At 39.1% G+C, this 16,239-nt stretch overlaps 1 protein-coding gene across 22 annotated transcripts in view; it reads right to left on the bottom strand.

Annotated features, from left to right (window-relative positions):
- The window catches only part of RBFOX1 (RNA binding fox-1 homolog 1), a 1,263,570-nt gene that overhangs the window by 256,816 nt on the left and 990,515 nt on the right, over positions 1 to 16,239 (bottom strand). For 4 of the 22 annotated variants that reach the window (XM_026858929.1, XM_026858927.1, XM_026858932.1 and 1 more), the window contains exons 2-3: positions 7,116 to 7,270; positions 3,995 to 4,215 (exon numbers count right to left, since the gene is read on the bottom strand). The exons of 17 other annotated variants lie outside the window; for them this stretch is intronic. In XM_026858929.1, coding sequence (XP_026714730.1) covers positions 3,995 to 4,081 — 87 coding nt within the window. In that variant the 5' untranslated portion in view covers positions 4,082 to 4,215; positions 7,116 to 7,270. The remainder of the gene's footprint in view (positions 1 to 3,994; positions 4,216 to 7,115; positions 7,271 to 16,239) is intronic. One more of the 22 variants, XM_026858928.1, reaches the window with a different exon arrangement.

The raw sequence follows: 16,239 nt of genomic DNA, 5'->3' as shown, positions 1-16,239 counted from the left end.
AAGGAAAAAAAAAAAAAAAAAAAAAGCAAAAGAAGATATTTTTAGCTAAGCTGCTTGAAGTCCTTAACTATGAACATAAGCTTAAACCCTCAGAACTCTTAGAGCTTTTCCGGTCATTATACTAGAACAAAAAACATACTTTTAAAAAAATATTGACCTTATTCAGAGAAAAAAAAAAAAGCCATCTTTTGAATCTTTCAGTAGTGCATTTTGTATTAAGTAGGACTGCCTCTCTATTTAGATTCTTCCATTAGTTTACTGAAAGGTCTAAGTAATTTCAACTTTATTAATTTTTATAATAATGCACATGAGCTCTTCTTTCTCTGCTAAATGGAAATTGAGCCACCTAAACCCCGCCACGTAATAAATAATGTAGCATCCGTCATTAAAATGTCACATACTGCACTTGTGTTTTCAAAATATTTGACCATATTCCAAGCATCCGGAGCAACTGCAAACGTTTTATAGACCTAAACCGCTCAAAGTCATGAAAGATGAAGCTAATATGGAGACATTTAACTTCTTATTCTCTAAAACGTACTACTCTGCTATGAATTGCAAAGTAGCTCTTTTGACGCTGCGCTTCCATAATTTTAATGACAAACAGAACTTGGGTTTCCCGTGTTTATATTTCTCATGTTTATATAGGTCAAACGGCCTCGGAGCACAGAGCCACACAACCCGAGAGCAGGGCAAGGGTCCCCCGGCCACCCGAGCGGGGGGACCTGCTCCGCGGACACCCTCCCGCACCACCCCTCCCGACGTCAGGGTTCCCCCACAGGAGTCCGATGACAAAACCGGGATGCGAACCAACGGCAGGGTAAGAGATCTTTTACTGGATTGCCACTTCGTCCTCCGGGACGTATCTTTTATCTCACCTGCCGGGACGAACAGCAACGAGAGGTTTGACACAAAGGAGGCCTTGCTGCCCACAGCCCGCGCAGGTGCTGCCTTGCAGTACCTGCTCTGCTCCTCGCCGCAGCGGAATTGTGACACCTTTTGTGCCAAGGCAGAAAACATCTCTCCACCCACATCAGGCTGAATGCTATTTATGCACCATTTGTCCCGTCACGTGATTTTTATTTTATTTTATTTTCCTCCTACACTTTCACCCAGGACGAAAAAGGGAGAGGAAAAGATATTTTATTTTTCTCGCTAGCAAATGGGTTAAGAAATCATAGGCAATAACAACAACATCACCCTAATATTTTGAAGGTGTAATTATTTATTGGAAAACAAAACTAAGTTTGCAAGTATATTTTACATAACTTGATGCGTTTTGACAGATCTGTAACTCTGAGCAACTCCTTTCCCTCTCCCCAAGAACATACGCGTTCCACTTTCCATCGTCTCGCTCACACATATGATGTTGGTAAGAGGAATACAAATCTTAATAGAATAATCCATGCAATGGGGAAAATACACATGGCTGTTCATCCAAAGTGTTTCTGGAGATGTATCCACAGCGTTTGCCCTTTTTCATTTGTCCTAAGTTTCACGCATTCCGGTACTCTCTTAACAAGAGGGTCTGGCAAAAGCGTATTTAAGATGTAGGATAGAGCTTTCTGATGAATTTAGGTGAGGCTGGAAAAGACTGCCCATACAGAGCAGTGCCTAAAATAATACACAGAGTTTAAAGGTGCAGAACCCCTGCACAGACACTCCACAAAGATCTGAGCTCTCTCTTGCCCAACCACGCAAGACAAAACATGAAAAAAAAAAAGACCCCGAAGCAGTCCCCCAGATCTCAACACTGTTTGCATATGCAATCTTGGTGTAAATCCAATTGGAAATCATGGGGAAGCCCTAATCGGAAATACGTCGCCTTTCTCTAGATAGCCACGCCAATAAATAAATCACAATTTTATAAGCCTCTAAAAGATCAAACCAGCCGTGTATTTGAAAATCCTTCAGGGTTGTGGCTCCCAACCTGCAACCCGGCAAAAATGTTTGCTTAATCAGTTTATCAAGGCACATTTTTGAAGAAAATTTCCACGAAAGTTGTGAACATGATGTAATTACTGCTTAGAAGAGGATGACAGAAATATGCCTATCAAGTGTCCACTGCATCATTTAGTTTGGATACTTTACTTAGGTCTACTCTAAGAGACAAGTAATAAGTAATAGCATCATAAACTGACTGCAGATACTGCAAATGCAAATAAAAAAATTGGGGTGAGAAAGTGGTTAAATCCTTTAATGTTCTAGTTCACCCACTAAGACTCAAGCATTGGTTTTGTTTCCAAAATGCCGTTTTCATGTATGACATTAGGGAGAGAAGCGGAGAGATTAGAGAAGTATCCACATGAAGAACACTTTTTGACTGTACCTGTAAACATAGCTATGATTTTGTAGAATAATTCTTAGTGCTTGACTATTTTGCACCTATGCTAATGGATTAGCATAGGCCTGGGTATATCTTTCTAAGGAAAGAAAGAAAGAAAAGAAAAAAAAGCCTGAAGTAAGGCATCCCGAATTTTCAAAGGGCCCTTTCTTCTAATCTATCTGCTCGGATAATGCGTCCAGAGTGGCATTTTGTAATGACAGCAACTTTCCAACAAATCAATAGTTATTTAATTCCCAACAAGCTCTTGAGTCCATTAAACCTGATTACATTCACCCATTTCAGTTGGGTGCAGTTATTTTTCCTACACCGGCACTTAATCTATAACAGGAACTTATGAGAACTTTCAAAAGCAATTTCAACATCAATCAGCATACAGTGAAAGGCACGATTTGCTTGTAATTATTTATTGGACAGGATGGCACAGGGTCTGACCGAGCTCTAGCGTCCGACCTTCACCCCCAGATTCTAATGGATATGAGGGTCTGCTTGATGCGTTCAAGTGTGCCACCATCTCTCACTGCATAAAAAAAAAAAAAAAAATACCTGATAATGGCCTCTGTGCAATGCTATATTTCTATTTTAGACATATGTGTCTTATGCCTAAAGTGAAGAACACAACTCGGTCTTCAATTACTGAATGGACTTGTAAGGTTAAAAAAAAAAAAATGATCGCCCCTCAATGCCGTCTGACTTGTCGTCAAGGAGCATAATGAAAATTTGCCTCTCCCCCACAGCTAATCTGACCGATCACTAGCATGACCCAGAAATGCCATAATACACGTGTGTGTGCCTCTCAACCATGTTAATGCATAATATCCACCTACTGACAGTTAGAGGGTACAATGATTTTTTTTTTTTTTTCATTTTGTCAATGCTTGGAGATGTTACTCGAATTCTTTATGTCTTCTAATACTGTAAACAACAGAATACTTTTCGCTTAATCAGTGTCTGCATGATGTATTCAAAATCCTAAACCCAACAGCATAAAAATTCAGCAATACCACTTTTTGATAAAAATAAAATAAAAACCAGACAAGACAACAACAGCAGCTAAATCTAGTAATTACCAGTTAACTTCTAAAACACAGAAGTCTTGCCCTGAAGCAAGATTACGCTTTCAGGGTTCAAAATAATTCATACGATGTGCATAAATGCTGTGTCAAAGTGATATATTTCTGTACGCACAAAAACACAAACCCTTTCTCGTTGTGTGACACGTTAACGTATGAATTAATGCATATTTAACACTATTCATATTTGCTGTGCTAAAACACTTAGACCAAACACATGACGGTAAGTTATTTTGTCTTATGACCTGCCGTGGGAATGCTGACTCCCTCAGAAACCTCGAACGGGTAGCAAATCCTCTGCCCTGTGGTCAACCTCGTGAAGCAAAGGCATGAATGTTAAACAGCAGACAGATCAATACAAGCAAATATAGCTCAACTACACCATTTATTCAGCCATGAGAGATGTCAATACACAGATTAGGGTGATCCATCTTTTTGATTTCCTACTGTCTTCTCACTGACTACATGAGAGCTTTTGCCTGTATTAAAAGTGTTTGCTTTCTCAACCATAAAAATTCCAATTATTACTCTAAGCGCACTAGAGTTAAGTTGCTTGTTGGAAGCGGCCTTGCATTACCTGAACAAGTCCAGCGAAGTATGGTGCTGCCGGCAGAATCATTGGCACTCCATATGGATGTAGCAAAACTCCTTGAGACGACAACATGGTTTAAGTGATAGTATTACTCCCACTAAAGCTAAACACATCAATTGAAAGTTAGGGGAAAATCTATATACCAACTTCTTCCAAACTCAGAGCTAGAATCAAATAACTTCTGTCAGGGGCAAAGCCCACATCAGCTGTAAAAAAAAGAAAAAAAATTGACATCAGCAACTCTTAATGTTAAAATTTTCTTCAGAGACAACAGATAGAGACAACAGCTGCAAACCTAACTCTACCAAAAAAGGAGGGTGCTATTTTGGGACCAGCTTAAGTAACATGACTAACCAACTACTCTTTATCAGTTCAGATTTTAAGTACTATATACACACAGATCAAATTCTGTACAGATCTAGCAATCAGAATGAATTTTGCGATCAGTTCTGGCATACACGTGACAACAGTTACTATTAGAAACCATCTGAAAAAAAACAATCAGGTTTATCAGGATTGTGCAAATAAACGTTTCCCTCTGTTTATAAGCTGTTAAACAGTATTTATGCGAGAGGTTAGACTTAAGTCCGTTACACTGGATACATATTGTTTTGATTAATTGTATTTTTCGTGCTTATTTTGAATATTTGAGCTAACTAATGCAAACTAACGGCTCCTATTATAAATTAAGTGTAAATTATATTTTAATAGCTTTGCTAACCTTTCACAACATCTATGTTGTTACATTTATCACAGCTTTTTTTTTTTTTTAAAGAATGAATTTGACCTTTAGAGTATTTCATATCTGTTCTCCAATTAAACTCACACTCCTCATGTAAGAGACAAAAGAGAGACAAAAGAGCAAAATTTAGGCTGTTTTCTCCCCTAAACAAAACAGATTTGCTTTTTAATGTACTACTTGCAAGACATTCTCTTCCACAGCTAATCGTTTTTACTTTGAACAAAGTTAGTCATTAACACCTGCTTTCACGTGCAATGTATCTTCTATTGCAGTTATGACTGATGACAAGAATTGCAACTGAACAAGATTTTTTAATTCAATAAAGAATCAGTGCGGTGCTTAAAACTTCATGCTACAATTAAAAAAAAAAAAAAAAACAAAAAACAAAAAACAAAAACAAACCAACCCATAAATTAAAAAAAAACCAAACAAACAAAAAAACCAAACAACCCAAACCCTCTCCCTACAGTCTTTGAATAACCAGGGTGCTTCACATCACTAATTTCAGCTCCTTGATTTTGTTGCATAATTACTTTTCCAGATAACTAATTGCACACAAGATTTGATGTGATACTCAATTATTTAATGTCACATTTTGACCATCGTGAAAGGTTTTCAGTAATTGATTCTCATGTATCAAGGCAGCCGTGTTGCGTGATTTAGAAATCTACCTTAGCAGCTGCACGTTGGCCCTCGTTACTACCAGCCTTATGCCACTTCTAACTTTAGATGTTGAATTGTGACCCTCTGTGATGCTCTTTTGAGAGACTGCCAATGAGGACAGCAGTTGTCACATGATGAAGTGATGTTTACCTAGCTCCATCTCCTGTTACAGGATCGCTTCCCTTCTCCGTTGGGGATAACGCAGTTCACACTGGTTAGCGGGCTATGCTTCGCTATTCATCATATTCCTTGCTCTTTTATTATTAAGGATCAGAATCCTGCAGTTTAATTATTCAGCACACAGAGGCTGACACACTGTGGATTTTGCCAAAAGATTTTCATAAATTCCAATACAAAACCAGTTATTGACTTCCATACAGAAACGTATCAACAAAAGGTAAACAGGAGAAAGCGAGGTGCCATTGCAACTCATTTACAAGTATTTAATTTCTAAACCAAAAAGTTCATTTTAACTATTACCTATGTGTTCGGTCTAACAGAGTGCACTGCATTTGAGGAGAAATATTTCTTTCACCTAGGAATGGAGATTAGAAAATGGATTCTGCAAGCTTTACTTAAATGACTCCAGTGGGACAACTGACATAAATAAGGATTGTTAAATTGCTCTGTAAAACACCTAGTCAGTGGGGGTTTTTTGGGTTTTTTTTGTTTGTTTGTTTCAGCATGTCAGTATTTGATAAGATGTCTGAAAACCTAAAGAGCAAGATGATTTGTACAGGGAAGCCCAGGCTCAAAGGAAGTTTTTCTGTGATCTGTTTCGAGAGTTTTTGTTTAACATTTTCATTAATTATTTTGGCATAAGGCAACAGGCTGGTGAAACTTCCTGATGACATAAAGTTGGAAGGTACTATCCAGACTGAGAATGGTAAGAATATTATATAGAAAGAATTGCTCAATCTTACAGACTGTATTAATAGAAACTGGATGAAATTCAAGAGTATAAGCTGTAAGGTCATAACAGAACTTCAGTTCTAAACTCAGGAGGAAGAAAAGTGGGACCTCACTGCAGCTGTTTAAGGAATTTGAGCTGCTAATGTGATGAAAAGGCAAATTATCAGCATTTCTTAATCTTATATCTCAATTTCTTAGAGGTACTTCAAACAGCATCCAGTCCTCTTCATCCACGTTTAAAAAAAAAAAAAAAAGTTCAAATTCAACTACAAACAGCTGCAGAGAAAGTCCTTTTTGTGTTGTTCAGGGGAATGGAGCAACTACGTTGTAACAGGAACCCAAGAAAGTTTGATTTGTTTATCCTAGCAAAACTGTGAACAGGGAAGAAAACAGTAGGAGGAAGAGACTGTTTAAGCTAAGGACAATCCTGACACTTTAAAAATAAAGGAAAAACCAGTTATGAATAAATTTAGGCTGAAAATATTTTTTTTTTTCAGGTTAGTTTTTAAAAATGTTTTGGTGTTGGCTAAGTCAGGGTCTAGAACAGCCTTCCAAACCCACAGTACCAGAGAAGGACAGCTGATAAAAGAAAATTCTGTGACGCCAATTGTAGTGGTAGCCTGAACTCAGCGACTTACAGGAGGACCCTTCCAATCTTTTGCAAGCAGTATAAACATTCAAATATCAATGTCTAAAAATAAAACACAAAACACCACACCCCATTTATATTTACTACATTGAAGACTGTAATATATCAAAAAATAAACTTTGAAAAGAAACCGTAGTTACCTGTTTTAATGCAAGGATGCTTTGCTTGCCTCACTATAACAACATGCTTCTAAATGTATAGCCGTATAGCACTCCAAATCCAAGCTCTGACTTTCTGGGTGGGCTCTTTGATGATGTCCCATGTGTGCACCAGCTACCTAAGTTCGCACAAACCTCTGTGAATCAAAACCACAGAAGTACAATACAGCTTTACTCGCATCTCCGCCCCGTGCCGAGTTCTGAACTTACGCCAACGCAACTACATCAGCTTCACCACTTTAGACCAACATATTCGTTCTCCCTCCCAGCCACAGAAAAAAAAACAACGAAATTTCTCTTCAGTTTTACAGTTCACCAGGAAAATAGCATTAATGGTCACTCCTGTTCTGCAAGAACATACTGAATACATGAAATTTGACCGTAAGAGTGCTGAGGACTCGGATAATGAGCCAGAAGAGCATTAAATATGCTAATAATTCTGTTTTGCTTTAGTAAGCCCTCCAGCGTGATTAAGTTAAGCTGGTTTAGCTAGGACAAAGCCAGACTGGTTAGTACCATGCCCATCAATCACCTGTCAGAAGCCACCGATGGTGACAGCACTTACTTCCCGCCTACTCCAGGATTCTTACTCCCTTAAAAATTTAAGGATGTGTGTGGGTAGAAAAGGGGAGATCAGCTATTTTAAACAACCATACAGCTTTCAGTTCTATTACATTCTGGAAAATCATAATGCTATTCAAAAAAAAAAAAAAAAAAAAAAAAAATGTTAATGGAGGGCATGTTTCTTCCAGCTGTTTCCAAACCCTGTTTTGTTTTGTTTTTTTTTAATTAAATATTTTCAAGGATTTTCTGAACCCAAAAACTTATTTTAAAAACAAAAGACAGGTGAAAAGAACCAAGAAAATAGATGAATGCTAGTTTTAGATACAAAATCTGTCTACACAAATAAAATATACAATCTTTATTTGTTTCATTTCTGCAGAGTTTTGCTAAAAGGTAGGTATTATTTATGAAAAGCTGGTTTTAAAGGTGAACAGAATAGGTTAAGCAAGCTAAGAAAACAGTAGAAGGTCACAAAACACGTAACTATTTCAGGCCCAGTGGTCTAATGCCATAATCTTATGTTTTAGCACAGAACTGAAGCTGCTGACAGGAGTGCTCTAAAAGTGATTTCGCTGCAGACTTGCTAAAAAGTTGTTTCTGATAGGAAGGGAGTGAAGACTGCTGTACAGTATGGATGCACGCAGAAAAAAAATAAAGGCAGAAGTATGCCTGAAAACTGGGCTACACATTCAGGCAGGAAAAAAAATAAAAAAAAAAAAAAAAAAAAAAAAAAATCAAGGTTTTGCTCCCACCTGCATATAACACCTAAATGGCCCATTAGGCAATGACCAAAATGTTCCCCCAGGCAAAAGCAGATGCCTAGTTTTGCTATGGTTCGAGGTAAAAAAAAAAAATAAATAAATACTTTAGCAACTTTCCTGGAGCCACATTGCCTGGAAAAGATAGATCCCTGCAATGCAGTCATCAGCCAATCGATGACGTACACTCCAATCAGATCCCGACAGAAGTTATCTACTCAGACCATCTTTTTTTTTGCCAAATAATTAATCCTTCTTAATGCCTACATCTAGTTCAAAATACCACAAACAGTAATTCTTCCAAATTCTCGAGCAAAGAACTTCAAATACTTTCTACTTCCTTCCAACACTGGCCTAGCTTTCGCATCTCACCGATCATAAATAACGCAGGTACCGCCTTGGCACCCTCTTCATAGCTTATGCCATGTCATGTTTGATTCCTTTAACCTTTTCTTCAACCCTCACATTTTCTGGACACCTTTTCTACTCTCCAAACGCTCTCCATTTTCACTTTAAGATTTCTCAGTGGTTTTCTGGTAAAGGAAAACCCAGAACTGAGAGGGGATAAAGGAGTTTACAAGTCTCCTGGTAGTTTCCATCACCCACGGCAACTTTAGATTATTGACCCTAAAAAAAGTATTGCCGGATCAGTATCACGCACGCTCTGAAGGAGAAGGCGAGCTGCCACTGATTAAGGTAAGCAGATCCAGGCAGAAAAAGCTGCCCCGCGTGTCTTCCCTCACCCTCATAACCACGACTTCTGCCACTTCTATAACTACTAGTCCTCCAAAGACTATTTCCACCTTTCTGTACAAAACCTTTGGGACCAAAGGCTCTTCAAGGGCACCTCTAGACAGAAGCACCGTCCAGACATGACCCCTGTCCTCAGCTGCTGACTCTATTCCACTCTTCTAAGCAAACCTCGAAGTACACATAGGAGCCGTTCATGCCAAGTATCAATTCCCAAGCCAGCTCCCATTATGCTTAACGGCAGAGCCAAAATACAACATGGATATTTTTGTGAATTTTCAAGTAGAAAAGATCACATATAGAAATCAGAGATATCTGCTGATCCCATACTGATACAAGTATGGCAGATGATGTAAGAGTTTGTCGAGTTTATTAAGCATCTCAGTTTATACTCGGGTCTACGGCAAGGATATCGGAACTGTTTACACCTGGGAGAGCCCATCTTTTTTCAAGTATGTGGAACACTTGTGGGATACAGCACATTTGGTGTTAAAACACTTTTCCTCCAACCTTACAGTTTCTATTTAAAAATAAACATTAGCTCTCAGGAGCAAACCGAAAACTCACTGAAGTTCAAGATGAACCTGGACAATTCTTTCAATCGGAAACCAACGATGCTTCAGTTTCAATGAAGTTCAACTTTCAAGCCTTTTTCTTTTTAAATATACAATGGTGGCAAACGTAGAGGTTTCAAAGATAAATAAAGATAATTAATTCTAGTCCTGCTGACTATGAGACCTTCAGACATGTTCGCCTGACAGACAAAACTCAGGAAGCATATTTGGGAAACAATTTGTAGCCCTCGAAAAATTAAAGCTTTCACATTATAGGCCAATTGGTTTTACATTATTTAAAGTGCAATATCTCAGCACATGTTGGTCTCCGAGCACATTTCAAATCCTTTTTCTTTGGTTCGACTAACTCCAAACTTGTTGGTTTGTCGTCAGCACCGTGCACCGATTCTATTTATCTCACGGGCTAAAGAAAGACATCTTTACTTGCATTTCTTCTGGAATGCTCCCAGAAAGATCACTTGCTCCTTTCCCTCCTCGCACTGCCCCACAACGCATCCTTTTAGTACCTCAGCAACCATATGGTACCTGTCATCACCTTCAATGGCTCACTTCAGCCTATTCCTACCCAAGCTACTACTGTGAACGACTGACGGATTAGTATCTTCTTGTATTGCCTTGAATATCATGCTCCTTCACCTCCTAACCACACTTCAAATGGCGTTAATGCTTTCTAAGTTCCTGATATCAGGTAAGAACTACCTATAAACATCTAGGAACGTTCTCTTTCAGCCAGTAAAGCCTCCCCTCGCCAGAATGCCACACAAAAATGTTGACTGGGGGATGAACTGACCGCTGAGCAGCATTGATGACCAGTATCTTTGTTTCCCTGCAAGTCAGCTGTACATTTGTACCCATCTTAGACTGAAAATTCCTTCTGAAGAGAGCTGTGTCTGGTACAGGACATCACCTACGATGGCACTATGAAAGAACACACACACTCAAATCACACAACTACTTCGTTTCACTTTTTCAGGACTATGTGAAGGCAGAGGTTTTTACATAAAAGGCTTGCCGTCCATCCCTGCTTTAGATTACTAGAGATAACTATTTGTCTCCTGAGAGCAGGTAGGGTGATTTACCCTTCACTGAGTCACAAACCACATTCACTTAAACAGGCGATAAATGTAAGCTTGAGAGAGGGAGCAGATTAAAAAATGGAGTTAAGGGGCGCTTTTGTGGCTGGACTTCCCCTTGGCTACCACTGAAATGTAAGGCTCAGTCATCATCTACACATACCCTGGCACAAAACCAGAGAACAATCTGTGAACTTCTCCCTGAAAAGGCAAACAAATAGCTATCGGGGCCTTTTGACTTATCTGTGTTTTGGTATGAATTAGAAACCTTCTGAATCACAACAAGATCGGACTTTTTGTGCCAGCGTTTGTGTCAAAATTAAAGCTGAATGAATCTGGGAACTTTATTTAATTTATTTAATGTGCCGGGCAATGAACTACGAAGAAGGACATGAGATTACGCAAGAAGCCACACAGAAAATCATCTTCTAAAGCTACAAAAAGCGATGCAGCACACACGGTGATGAAAGCCGTTCGTAGGGCAGGTCCTTCACGGAATAGCTCCATAGCCCTGTACAATTCTATTTGCGAAGGGAGTTTCTGTGTTTGTGTCCTGTTGTCCTGGATCAACTCAGAAAAGTTTGCTGCAGAACTGGAGGAAAATACTACTGCTTTAACTACCAAGAGTTGCTTTTGACATGCGTACATCACTACTTACTCACAACACCAAAGATCTGTGGCAAAGGTCTTCGCTATGTTTCTTACGTCTTAGTGAGCACTGCATTGCTTTCCTCTTCTTACAGAGTTCCAGACTGGCTTTTATCCCATAATTCCCATTGGCACGATAGGGAACCAAAGCAGTTAGATTTCCACTGTTGGCTTCTTTGAGAACAAACTCTTGCCCATCTTCAGGCTACTTTAGATATCTTTCTACTATTCTGCTCTTGAATGTATCTGACATTTTTTAAAAAGCTGAGATAAGCCTCCAATCCACGTGAAGTTAAGCAGTTTGGAAAATTTTGTATGGAATGCAGAACAGACACTTTCGAGATCTCGTGCTTGTCTGACATAGCCAAATTGCTGAAAATTACATACATTCAGTGGCATAAATGATAAGCAATATCACATATATCCTTATTTAGAAAAACGTCAGGCTACATCATTCATTTATTAATGAATCTTCATCTCATTCATTTAATCTCCTCTTAATCTCATTCATTTATTCTCCTCTTAATGTGCTGGATATAAGATGCCCACGAAATATTTATTTTCACATGTGCTTTGCCAACAGGTAGGAGCAGGCCCCTTGGGGTACGTTCATTTGCAAACCCACACCAGCAACAACAAAATACATTTTTCCATGCAAAACAGGAACAGCCTGACTTCTGATCAATATCCACTCTTAATTAATCCTATTGATATACCCAAGCAATGCAATGGTAGATCATCATCCATTCCACACAGGATTTTTGCCAATGCTTGAGCACACAACCAGTCGCGCCCAGTATCAGCTCACGGCCATCTCCTTGTTGACACCAACATGCGTAAAACAGGGTCTCAGGGATATATCAGCATATTCTAGAGCAGACAAGCCACCTTACTGTCACTGTCATCTATCAAGCTTTGGAGATGATAGATAGCGACATATTTTTACTGCCAGATTTGGACAAATGGACTTATCTTTATTGCTATAGTAAGGCTACTCTGATTACCGTATCATAGGAAGCTATGACTTCTTCTTGACCCCAGTTAGCACATTCATTATTTATCAAAGTAGTTTTCATCTGCTTCCCTTGGGAACAGCTGAGCATCACCGTGAGGATCTCACAATACAACTTCACCCCCTTAATACACCCGGGATTTGCTGACAAGTAACAGCTACTCATTCCCCTGAGTAAAGTTCATATTAATAGGACTGCACGGTGAATCATGAGATGGTATTAAATCATGCCTCCTGCCTGTATAAATACATCATTCAAGCACCCCGCCATGTCAAGTGCCACGGTTTGATTGCAGAAACCAGCATAGGGTAGATATCCTAAGTGAGCAGGGGGCCTTGGAAAAAATAACCTATTCAAACCCCAAAATAATAAAAGACCCTACAGGTCTTTAAAGGGATCGGAGGAAATTTCTGTTCACAATTGACATTTCCTATTTTCCAGAGATAAAATATCAAGACTTGAAGGTATCAGATGTAAGGCAAGCCATAACTGAGCTCTATTCAAGATGATATTTTTTAAGTCCTAAAGTTTAGCCAAGAACCACAAGCTAGGAACATCCGAGGAAGGCAGGATTTGGCTGAAAGTATTAGAAGGCACATTTGATATAAAATCTGCCTCCAAATCAGAACAACACAAAGTTAAGACAGCTTTTTTTTTTTCAACTTCATTGCTACTTTAGGTCCAAACTCAATTCAGTCTCACAGGTCTCTCCTAACGCAACTGTTTGGAAACACTTAAAATCACGTCCAGCAATTCAACCCCCACTCCAGAACTCAGTATGACGTTTCAGAGGTAGCGGCTGTGCCTTACCAACAGGTTCCACAGCACAGCGGTACCCGCCTTTTACTGATGGGTCAGATCTGCCCATAGTCTGAGGGTCTGTGACTGAGGCCAAGCCACCGTCAGTGGAACTGCTCGGCTAATCCCTGCAGGCACCTTCGTGCAAACAGCTAGTCCACTGGAAAACTACTCTGAAAGAATAAAGTTCCCTGGATTAAGCTTCGACAAAACTTTCTGATAATCCAACAAACAGATCCCACCTTAAAGAATCACATCGTGTCTATTCTTTCCTTGCTTCCCCCAAGACCTCTTAGACAATATTCTACTTCTTCATTATACATTCCGGAGTTAAATAACCGTTCTACCAAACAAGGGATTTTCTTCGGCAACCACGGTGGATACTGAATTCACCCAAAATACTTGATTTCTAATGTTCTCTCTCCCAACAACTTCCTCAGGGCAACGTAAACCTACGGGGATGCTGCTACTGATCAGAGTGGCAGGAAAGGATGGAATAAGCACGGAAGGACAGAAAGTCATAATGATGTTATGTTAATGCCGGGTGGTAAGAGCCTTTCCTGTCATCCGCTTATCAACTTTTTTTACTTTTGGCTAATTCCATTTTATATTAGAAGGGAATAAAGAAAGGATGGCCTTTTTAAATCTCACCTTCATTTAGGTTTTAATCAACCTCTGTCAGTGCACTCGGAGTGCACCAGCAAAGGACTAGTGTAAATTTGTGCAGAGGAGGAGGAGATCAGAGGAGGATTATTTCCATTTTTATTGAAAATCAGTACTTTAGCTGACTTTAGCTGATATTAAGGTTATTAGTTGGATACGAGTAAGATTTTATTGCTGCAAGAAATGAGACAAAGTAGTCTCATTCTAAGACCTGAGATGTGCCCAGTTCTCCTGCAGTGCAACACAGGGAGGATCAGACAACAAAAAAATAAACTCTCTGACTTAGAACATCTTACCTTTTCTGAAGATTTTTCAACAGTGATTAGTCCCTAACCAGAAGAAATGGAACCCGTGATAGCGTTTAGTAAAAAAGCAAACCACCAAAACGTGCCTTACTAAACAACAAATGGAAGTAAGAAATGTAATATTCCCCTACGAGTTCCGTGTTGCTCGACAAACAGGAACCGTACCGAAGGATCACATCCCGTTGTTCTCGCAGACATAACTCTTGCACATCTGGATTGCTATCGCTGTGGCCGAAATGCTGCTACTGGAACACGTCTCTGGTACTGCAGTGACAGAAGCGCTACATGGCTGCTTCTACGGAACCGTCAGGTTTCAGGATAATTAATGAGTCAACTGGGACTGGTGAATTATTTTCAAAATTTTTTTTTTTTTTTTTTTTTTAATAATTCCCTCAATTTCTTTCTTAATGATAGGCCTCCTTCACAGCCCGCTTCCTTGGATGCTTGTGTAACCTAAGACTGCTGCATAAGCAATGAAAGTTAACAAGTTTTGTTGTTGTCCACTGATCTACTTGGCCATTTGTGGTACCGGTAAGAGAGTTACATTTCCTGAATTTTTATCCTCCACTCTTCAGCCTTGATTAGCTCTTTAAGATCACACAAACAAAACACTCAAGAGTTTAGTGCTCTACAGCACTAATTCCTCACGAAGCTCTGCAAATAACCAAGACGCCGTCTGCTCTACCTCAGTTTCCTTTGTAATTCTGGGAAGGTAACTTTCCCTCAGAGTTTCCATAAACCAGTTTCAGAGTTCATTTTCTGCTGGAAACGGGCACACACCACTTGTATAATTTTAGTGCAAATAAGCACTTAAAACTATTCTCCAGCAAAACAGCAAAGCCAAGGATACCATCCCCAGTGGAAGTCAATAAACTGTGTTGATCTACCCCAGAGGAAATTCTGATCTTGGTTTTCTCTCCCATTAAAATTCATCTGTGCAGTGCACACCAGAAGAAAGAAAAAAAAAAAAAAAAAGAAAAAAAAACAACCCACATGAATACTCAATTTCCATGCATGGATTTGAAGACACCTTTGGTTGGTTATACACGAACATACAGGTTCTTTTAGAATGAGCAGTTCCTAAGAGACACCCCCTAGCAAAACCATTTAGCCTGTCTCTTATACACATCTGGTCTATCCAGAGCTTTAAAGGTCACAAAAACACCTTGAATTGTACTAAAAATGTCAACATGAAGATTTGCCTCAGGGTAAAATATTTAATTGTCTGTGTAATGAGAAGTCATCCATCATTCTACCCATAATGGAGTTTACAGTGTGAGAGTTAGAAAACAGTTGATTGATTTTCATTAGGAAAATGTTAAGAAGACATGTTCTCAGGGTCTATTCTCAGATGATGTCAAGTGATCACTGCCCTAAGAGACTGCAGCAGCAGCAATGTCTACAGTTATATCCTGTGGTTCTCAGGAGGCATAGACCACAAAAGCAGTCAAAATTGCAGGGGACTAGACTCCTTTGGGACCTCCTTGTTCTCCAGCTCATGACAGAACTTGTCAGAACTGCCTGTCTTAGCAAAATCAGACCAAGGAAACATACAGACTCAGACTTACTTACATATCACCTTCATTTAACTAAATAAAAATATCAAATAACTTTTTCAGACCACAGCTTTAAGAACTATTTTACTGACTTACAAAATGGGGAACTGAATTTCAGAAGTTACGTACTTACCCAGCTCCATAACAAGATTATTCTTCCCTGCAAAAAGTCGTTGGATTGTCTGTAAAAACAGCCAAAATTTTACAGTCTGTTTTATTCAAGGATCAATCAACAATTCAACATACCCGTTCCTATGAACAAATTCCATGTGATGGTCTATACCCAGTATGATATTAAGACAGCAAGAATTTACATGTACATGTGTTTCTTTGTTCTTTGATTTAGCTCTACCAAAACAAAAGAAGCTCTTCACAGAGATCTCCCGCATCATTCAAGGTGGGT

The sequence above is a fragment of the Athene cunicularia genome (genome assembly GCF_003259725.1).
Source record: "Athene cunicularia isolate RWA chromosome 14 unlocalized genomic scaffold, athCun1 chr14_part1, whole genome shotgun sequence".
In the NCBI taxonomy this organism is placed as follows: Eukaryota; Metazoa; Chordata; class Aves; order Strigiformes; family Strigidae; genus Athene; species Athene cunicularia.
The sequence above is the reverse complement of the archived record's forward strand: the minus strand, read 5'-3'. Positions and strand labels throughout refer to the sequence as shown.